Source organism: Bombus fervidus, chromosome 7, assembly GCF_041682495.2.
Source record: "Bombus fervidus isolate BK054 chromosome 7, iyBomFerv1, whole genome shotgun sequence".
Classification (NCBI taxonomy): Eukaryota; Metazoa; Arthropoda; class Insecta; order Hymenoptera; family Apidae; genus Bombus; species Bombus fervidus.
In genome coordinates, this window is record NC_091523.1 from 8,002,634 (window position 1) to 8,012,096 (window position 9,463).

The 9,463-nt window shown below is 38.2% G+C and overlaps 1 protein-coding gene across 1 annotated transcript; it reads right to left on the minus strand.

The window, feature by feature from the left end:
* Window positions 1–8,803: 8,803 nt before the first annotated feature.
* On the minus strand, window positions 8,804–9,463 carry LOC139988759 (probable salivary secreted peptide). Its single transcript, XM_072006481.1, has one exon. The coding sequence runs from the start codon at window positions 9,382–9,384 to the stop codon at window positions 8,980–8,982; it is 405 nt and encodes a 134-aa protein (XP_071862582.1). The 5' UTR covers window positions 9,385–9,463; the 3' UTR covers window positions 8,804–8,979.

Genomic DNA, 9,463 nt, shown 5'->3' on the forward strand with positions numbered 1-9,463 from the left:
TAGTCGCCTCTCTCGGATTGTTTTCCTCAAGGGTCGGTCACGTACAAGTCGTGATACGCTCGATCGAATACAAGCTTCGAAACGTACCTCCTCTCGTATGCCAGAAATTTTATATTATTCTTTTTTCCGATATCGGAACAAATATTCCAACTCTGATATCTTCCTCGTAGTCGACCGAAAAACTATCGAAAGAATCCAACCGTCCTCGAACGTCGCAACCACTACGATACTCCGTTTGCGCGCGAAACAAGATCTCAATTTTTCGAATGCGTCATATATCACAAGATTATAGTTACAATGTACTCTATATTTCAGATCAAGGGCACTCCGTTGCTTCGATTTTTTATCCCCTCTTATACATCTGCATATTTTGTCTTTATGACTTCCTCTAGGACAGATACTCGGCCGTTGTCGTCCTATGAGATACTTTTTTTCGATTCGAGCTCGTAGATCGAACAAACTTCGATTCACCGTTAGCCACCTTCAGTTAGAAACTTCGATGGTTCGTCGATGCACTCAGAGTAAACGTAACGGTGTTAAATCGGCGCACGCAACGACACTATAACACAAACCGACCGCGGGTAAAAGTAGTCGCGACGAATTATTTAGCCGCTACAACGGACACTGATCGAAGCACAAACTCGATTATTGGTAAATCTCGCGTAATGCTTTCGTACCGGTAGTGATTTCCACCATAAATAAGATACACGCGATCTAATACTTCTGGTGTATAAACTCCTTCCCTGCAGTTTGTCCTTGTGAGAGATTCGATATTCTCGTCCTGTTAACCTCTCTGATGTAAACGAATAAAATGTCACACGGCACAGATATCCCGTAAGGGTGCTTTACACGAGTCACGTTTAATCACTGTCAACAGTTTTGTTTCCTTTCCACTACTCTTTTCGCTGTCACTCTCCCTCTCCGTTATACGAATTGAAAACACGCGAGACAGACACCGGTAAGCACTGCGGCCGACACGATCGTGACCGAAGCGAACCGAACGAGATACGAGCGCTCGGTTCGAGTGGACCGAACGAACCAGTGTGTTACACCGGCAACTGATTTGCTACCGCAAAACAGTCGGTGAATACTGTTTAAATGGATGTTCTGTCACGATGCAATCCCTTCGTCTGCTTTGATCTTAGGTGCAAGCGTATCTGTACTCTTTATTTTCACGAAGATCGCGTGGATTCTTTCAATCGCAGTCCGGTTCCGTGGCTGCTCGCTCGTCCGTTGGCGGGCTTCGAATGACGAGCTGCGATCGCTCCCCACGCAACGCTCCGGCTCTCTCACTCGTTCTCACTCGTACCTTGCGCATACTCTCTCTGTCACGTTCGTAAACGTTCCGTCTCGTTCTGTCACTTACTATCTTTCTCTCTTCCGCACGTGAGGCTTTCGCTGACTGGCGCACACTCTCTTCCTCTTTCTCTTTCTCTCCTGACGATGCAGCCAAAGGAGAGCAACGAGGAAAGGACACGTTCGAGCGTATGCCTAGTAGCGTGTGTACGACAAAGACGAAGAATAACGTGCGCAAGCGCCAAGAACGTACATACTTACTGGTGCTATCTGCTAGGCGGTAAAAGCACCCCGAGCGCAACTTCCGTTCAGCGGAGGAAGAAGCGGGAGTCCCCGCAGCACCCTGTTGTAAGATACAGGGGGTGCGCGACTACCTAGCGCACCGAATACGTGCACACAAGATTCGCCGCTATACGAACCTATCTCCTCGGTTGCGCGCGAGAGAAACATTTTTAACACCGATGAGGCGGCTCAGCCGGCCATCTCATTAAGGGTGTGCCACGGTGCAAGGGGTATGTTGCACTCGCACGATGCGTTTCGCCAAGCACGCAATTAAAAGTCGCACTTTCGTCGTCATTTAAAGTTGTTGTACGAAGTACGAAAAACTCATGAGACGCGAAGCTTTAAGTAAACCGTTTAAAATACCTCCTCGCCTTTGACAGAACTTACAGCGTATCTCGAAAGTTTTACTCGTATTTTGAAGAATTTTAAACAGTTTCTGGGAATAGCTGTAGCATTTCATGATTCATTTTTAAAATACATTTTCTACCAATTTGTTCCTTCTTTTTTTTTTTTTTTTTTTGTTCATTTAGTTTGTTTATGTTTAACCTCTGTAGCAATTTATTATTGCATGCACGCGTTGCCTGTTCCTTAATTGAATAAATGAAAACATGCAAATTCTCCATATTGGTTAAACGTTGATTTTCGATATTTTCGTTTAACTTCGTGTAAACAAAATCTCTTCTCTAATATTAATCAAATATAGTAGTTTTGTGATATATTGGATTGAACAAACCATTTTTCATTTTTTATCTTCATTCTACTTTTCAGTGAATGTATGGACAAAACATTCTTTTTTTTTTGTATTGTATAAAAATCATTACGTAAAAGTTATAAAAAATAATATCTACTGTGACTTATGGAAACAATGTTTTAATCAATTCTAGAAATATTTATAATAATAAAATCTGAATTATTATGTATGTGAATGGATGTTTATTCGTACAATGTGAAACTTACAGGTGGAACGTCTCTGATTTAATTATGATTTCTTTGTCAACTCTTCCTTTGTATCAACTATTGTTAGTATTTACAGCAACTCATAGTTTCTATTTTCGTTCAAATTTTATTGTTGATTATTTAAAATTAATTGCGATATCCATTGAGGTTCAAATTAATTCATTATTCGTAAGTGAAGATTGAAAATAATAAAGGTTTTTATCTATATCACGATAAAGTTCGTAGAAAGAAATGTAAAACGTGATAGATAAGTAGAAATTTTAATAACGCGTGATTTAAACTTTGAAACCAACGTGAGAGTCTAAGATGTACTAAAACTTGCAACGGCTAACTTGTTCGGTGTTAGCTATTAAAGTCCTCTTATCTAAAAACTCCTTTAAAAGTGTACTACCAAAAAAGACGGCACCACAGTCCACAAGAAGCTAGCTTGCCTTGGTGACTTGGGAAAGATCGTATCTCTCTACTGTTTATCGACTTCACTCGGTAGTTACGCGTGCTTTCAATGCAATTTTTCAGTAACAAGCAACCTGTCAATATAGGGTAGAAAATTGGCCTGTTTTATTTTTTGAAAGGTAAATTGCGACATTTTTATTGCTAGGTATAGAATCTTTCGAAGCAATCGATACTCCGTTGCCATCAGAGTTGCTTAATACACATAGAACTTTGCTTACGGAATTTATTCAATATAATACATTTATAACTCATTTAAAATGTTCATGTCCTAATGAAAACTTTCCAATTAATATGTCATATTAATATTTTATACACTGAAATTTGAGTATTAATAAAATTTTCAATTAATTTCTCGTAGCACAATATGTTTGAATGCAATGATTAGCATAGTGAAATTTTCAAGCAAATACATATAAAGTTTTAAATATTAATGAAGCTGCCTTCTTCTCCTATTATATATTAATTTAGCACTAAAAATATTTTAAAAGAATAATTTCTGATAATGGCTCCCATAATTATCAATTTCTTGAGAAGACGAATCATTGAAACGTAATCGTGTTTCGCCAATGTTTCCCTCATTCAAAGATTCAACTACCGGAAGTCATTCGAGTGAAGTTTGGGATCAGACCGTGTAGAAATGTTCCATTAACTCGTTTCTATTTATGAATGGAGTATATTTTATGCATGAATAGTTAACCCAAATTCATTGGTATTCATATTTCAACACTTTCTTTCTGCAACATCGTAATCATTATAATTTTCTGAAATTATTCAAACGCCATATTGCGTTAGAATGAATTACATTTATGTAACGCACTCTTTTTATAATTATTACGAAATTATCTCGCATGTAAATAAAAATCGCTGCGGATTTTGGGAAAACAGTAAGTAGCTTAAATGAAGTTAAACTAAACTGTACAAAAAGATTGCAGTTTTAGTATACATGCATATGAGTAAGTTGTCTGGTAAATTACGATCGATATGTGGTAGAAACGACGTGTCGACGATCCTCATTTTTCTCCGCCGCTCTAAATAATGAAAGTCAACCCAGTCTTGGCAAATACCAGCCAGACGAGGAATTGTTGCGTGTTGCCTTGTTCCTGTCGTGTTCATTTTTGTTCGTTTCGGCCTGTCTTCGAAAGACAACCGTCCTCGTCCGTGTATTGAACTTTCTTCCTGCGATTAAATATTTAACGCCTCGATCGATACAGTTCCGTACATCCACGGTCTACGACACAAGCTATCTGGCTGTTCTATACGAAACTCTTCTACTGACCAGTCGGAGAAATTACTAACCGACCCTTTGCTTTCCTCGTACGCAAACACATTCGTGTACGTCACTCTCAATCTACTTCATCCTCCCTTTTCAAGCGACTAAAAACATTTTCTTGTATGAGACAGTCGAAGTGGCGGCACCCTTGCAAAAATATCCGAGACACCCTTGAAAGAGGTCCTCTCAAAAATTCACTTATCATAACCCAAACATAAATATGTAGATCGTTCATAAAGTGATTTATAGTATTCTTTATAAAGTTTCATGAACGAAATTACCTACGTTACCTGCACCTTAAGATAGGGGAATAAGTAAAGGAAAAATTTTAATACTTACAAAATCTACTGTTATTATTTATTACCGCAAAATGATGTAAGTGTTTCGTAACAAAGCTACGCTTGTAACCAATCGTATATAGTAGCCTCCATTTAGCAACTTCGTCATTTTCCTAATTAAGTTTCGATATTAATCCGTTATTATTTGTATTCATCTTTAGATAATAACTGAATAAGTGTAACGTATTATTATTAAGATCCATAATCGTATAAATTACATTGTAGAAATATTTTAAAATTTATCATATAAATATATAAACGTTGTTTCCCCCTTTCTAGACAGTTCTCCCTCAGATCGATATACGAAAGGCGCGTAAATGTCAATATTTATTGACGTGAACCCCTGTATCCCTTGACAATGATTGCCTTTGCTGTAGTTCACCTACCTGTCCTAACACCCACCACTTTACGTCCTTTTACCTTTTCTAACTCTCGCACGATATGTCATGCCATTTTCTTGGGGCGTGTTATAATTTATCTTCGGCAGTAACGTCGCGCTGGAAATGTAAGAAAGGGATGTTTATAGCCGTGATTTATTACGTGAAACGTTTTAGAAAGCTTAAAAATACGAACTTTACAGAAATATGGATGAGGCACGATGTAATTGAAATAAAAAGTATCAGGCAATGTATTAAAAAGTGACATTTTTTTACGAAAGTGTCCTTAATTTTTTCGTTTCGAACGTGTATTACATTTGTTTCATATGGACAAGTATTTAGAAGTACTTTTGTTCTGCGGTACATAAAGCTTTTAAACTGGTTGTCCCAGTTCTTTCTGAATTTTAATTCTAAAATATTCCACTACTTACTTTTTCTAACCGTTCATATTTTTATTGCAGTTATTTTCTCTCTTTGTTGAATGAATTAACTGTCGCTAGTACATTGACCGCGCACCTAAAATAGAAGTTAAAGGGTAATTAGTTTAACACGATTAAGGTGATTTAAATAAATCCCCAATAGTGGTAACAAGTTGAATTCACACGTAGTTAAGCTTTTATAACCAGGAAGTTTAGAAATATGTGATTATGATATATATACTTTGTCCTTAATGTCATAGATTGTAGAATGACGATATAGAATCATTTGAAGTGACGTATATTTAAATTATTTTCAAGAAGACTCTATCACACTTTATAATCGCTTATCTATCGTAATTTAAGTTGGATATGCGTTTACAGTTAACACTACATTTGATATGTTCTTAAGACATCACTATTAATCACGATAGATCTTATCGTAATCTGATTTTCTTTGCAAAGAAACCGATCAAAGGGTATCAGTCAAATTTGTTACTTATGTACATAAACGTAAATTAGTTAGTCAGAATATCTAGAGTTCATACCAGTTAACGAGCTGACCGCATGGGACAATACAGTTGACTTACGTCGTGACCGTACTGTGATCTTGCATTTACGGCTAATCAGCAACTGAAATTGGTTTCAAAGGACTTACAGCTGGTATCGAATACATACTCCAAAATGTTCCTTTAGTTGATACACCAACGATACAGGTAGTTACATGTAGGTACATCTTAGTAGTATCGAAATGATATTCCAAGTTTTTCGGTTCAAATCCTCTTAATCATCTTTCCTGTAAGTCATAATTAAGAAATTATATAAACCAATACAAATATTAATTTAATACCGTAATGAAGTATTACATTAAGGTGTAATTTCATCTACGTGATGTAGAAAGTTGTCCGTTTTCATTAATCATTTCCACATGTTGGTTAGTGCCGGAACAAATTTATAGAACACCGTGTATCTATTTAATCACTTTTATCGTGCGATACTTTTGAAATCGATGTATACAACTCGTCAGAAGCATGTACTCAGCTCTCGCACGGATGAATCTTTAACTTCATCAGCTTTTACAGTAGGTTTGCTTGAGTCGCGTCTCGAGCATCAAACGGAAAATGCAAGTCAGTTGGCCAATCCATTAAAACCATTTCATTGGAGACTTGCTGCGTAATGTCTATAACTCGACTGACTTGCATTACGTCGGTGATATTTCAGGTAGCATATGCCGAACGCTCATAACTTGCCTCTCTTTCATGTTATTTTAGTATCTACATATGGAAAATAAAAAAGGTAATATATCTTAAAGCGAATCATCTCCATCTTTTTGTCTTAGCTTGTCGGAATGTAGGGGAAATTCATGTTACTATTTTAAGTTAACTCTTTTGCACTTCGGATCTAAATTTCGAGAAACAGAAGAAACGCGTCCTGTTATTTAGCTTAGAATCTGAAATGCTGAAACTGTAACTACGGCTTTCCGTTTAAAATTGCTCGATAATGGCCGTTGCGGTTTCGGATCGATGGTCGGTTCTTTTGTAGGTGCACCAGGGTGTACGGTCGTGCAAACACGCTTTCATTCGTTCGTTCGTTTTCGCCCAATCCTGTCATCGAATTGTCTGTCCGACGTCGCTTCGCATGCACGTTTGTTCGTCAGTTTCGCAACTTTACAAGCAATAACCAAAAGCGTGCGGGACAGGTTTATGACTAGGCGCGGTGGTCCTTACGCTTTCGCATTACGCTCGACTGACAGCTGCGGTCGGATGTTCGTGATGCGTGCACGCTTTACGAGCCATAGGTCTTCTTATCAGAGCTGATTGCATAGGAGGAAAACTACTTTATATTCAAAGAACCGACCTTCGGTTTTATCAGAGTTTCCATCATCAAATTATGGTTTAAATCCATCAAGATAGCAAAGAAAATATAATGACCTGTATCCAATATGAGATATGCGATATCGTACTTGTGTGGAACAGCGAGTTTCCCGGCCTATCAATTAAGCGAAGATCGATATTCGTATAAAAAAAAAAACATCCGGAGAATCTAGAATAGAACTCTATAGTTCATGGTGCACATACGTACATACATATATATATACGTATATATATATGAACACACAAGCAGGTGTCAAAGAAAGGAACTCTAGATTTCTTTATATACAGAGCTATTTTTAGTCAATCATCATGAAAGTAATGGGCGACGTTTTTATCCTCCGGAACATATGCCGTGATTCTTTTCTATATCCCCAGGTATGGCGTTTCCCTGTAGCACCTAGGCCAATGATTTCTTCTGATTGCTATAAGTAAATATGTAGTAAATTATTGACCACTCTGTCTATATTTTGAGAAAATATAGCGCGACAGTTTGCAAATTATCTACTTATTTCCTATGTGTTTAGCCACAGTAACGGAATAAATATTACAAGATAGCTATATCTCGAGTTGTTTGTCAGAACATTCATACCGCGTATCCGAAATAGAATTATAAAGAGGACGTTCTACTGCTACATCGAAAATACGAACAATGACCCTGAGAAGAACTAACGAATTACTTACAGCGGGTTATGCAAACAACAGTCAGTCTATACTCGCGTCTCATGCTTGGCAACGGTGCACGTTCCACCCTATTACTCGGGCAACTTTAAAATGGAATTCCATTTCGCTGATATTTAAAGTGATTCACGAGCTAGTTTCTATTTACGAAACAGATATCTACTGACTTCTCAGCGTCTGTCGTCATTAAAGAACAATCCGTAAGAAAGAAAACCGTATTTCCCCCTGGAGCGAGGGCACCTTTTGAGAAGGTTGGAACTGCAGACAAACTAGGCACTTTCTAACTCGTTGCGTGGGTGAAACAGAGATAGAATAAGTAGGTTAACGAAATGGTCGTTCGCAAGCTTGAGATACCGCCACCAATTTCAGTGGCCCTCAACTTGATTCGAAGTTTCTTCTAGCCGGTACGATCCCCATGGTAGAACGCGCCACGAAGCGACAACAATTTTCCAGTCGGTTGTTCCTCCTTCGTGCTATCACGCATGCATGCACAAAATGTACTTTGCACGTAAGCCTCGGAAACGGAAGATCACTGCCTCTTAGAAACGTCTGCGAGTTACGCCGGGATTGCGAATGCTACGCCGAAGAAGCGGAAAGGAACGAAAGGAAGAATTATCGGGAGCCACCGTTGGGAACGGGGTCTGCTTGATTAAGGCATACAAGAAAGACATTCCATCAGTGAATTCCTCGCAATCTGTTTTTCGACGAACGTCCAGTCGTTCCGCCTCAGCGTTAATTGCATTATTATCGACACCAGGACTAAATAACTTTTCTTTTTCTTACGTTCTCGATCTTTCTTGCATGTCCCGCATTCTTGACTTGCGTTTACTTAAAAACTAGTATTTATATATTTCTATAACGATTACTTTTTGATCGGTAAATTTTATTATATTAAATAATTGACATATTTACTTCAAAATTAGACAAATTCTTCAAGATGTAAAAGGTTTTACAAGAAAGAAACAAGTAAACTTTGATTTGCACGTTGCATTCCATAAATATATCCAAACAGCTATTGTTCGTGTCAGTCATACCAGCTCAATATCGTGAGTATATCTCGATGATGAAGTTGATTCCATGACCCCTCTGGCTCTTTAGTCGGATGGTAACGTTCTGGTTTCCTGGACCACCGTTGGTAAGGCTGGCGTAGGCACCGTTACCATTGGTTTTCTGATCAAGTGCCTGGACCATGGTGATCTTTTCCCACCTCGAGACGTTGAATGTTCTTTCCTCGACGACGATCCTTCCCCAGGAAGAATTCTTAATGACATTCTGTCTGAGTACAAGCCTGTCACCAGGCATTCTGTATCCAACGATCAAGTTGTGTGACTTGTTTGTGTTGTTGGCGGCATAGTGACCGACTTGCGGAGCCGTGTTTACTTGCGCAAAGATTACAGCTATGGCAACTATTGCCAAGTAAACGATTGCTTTTTGCGCTCCCATGTTCGACACGTTTGCGAAAGATTCGTACAAGTTCTGTGGTTTCGATTATGTTACTTTGTACAGACTGAGTTTTAATATC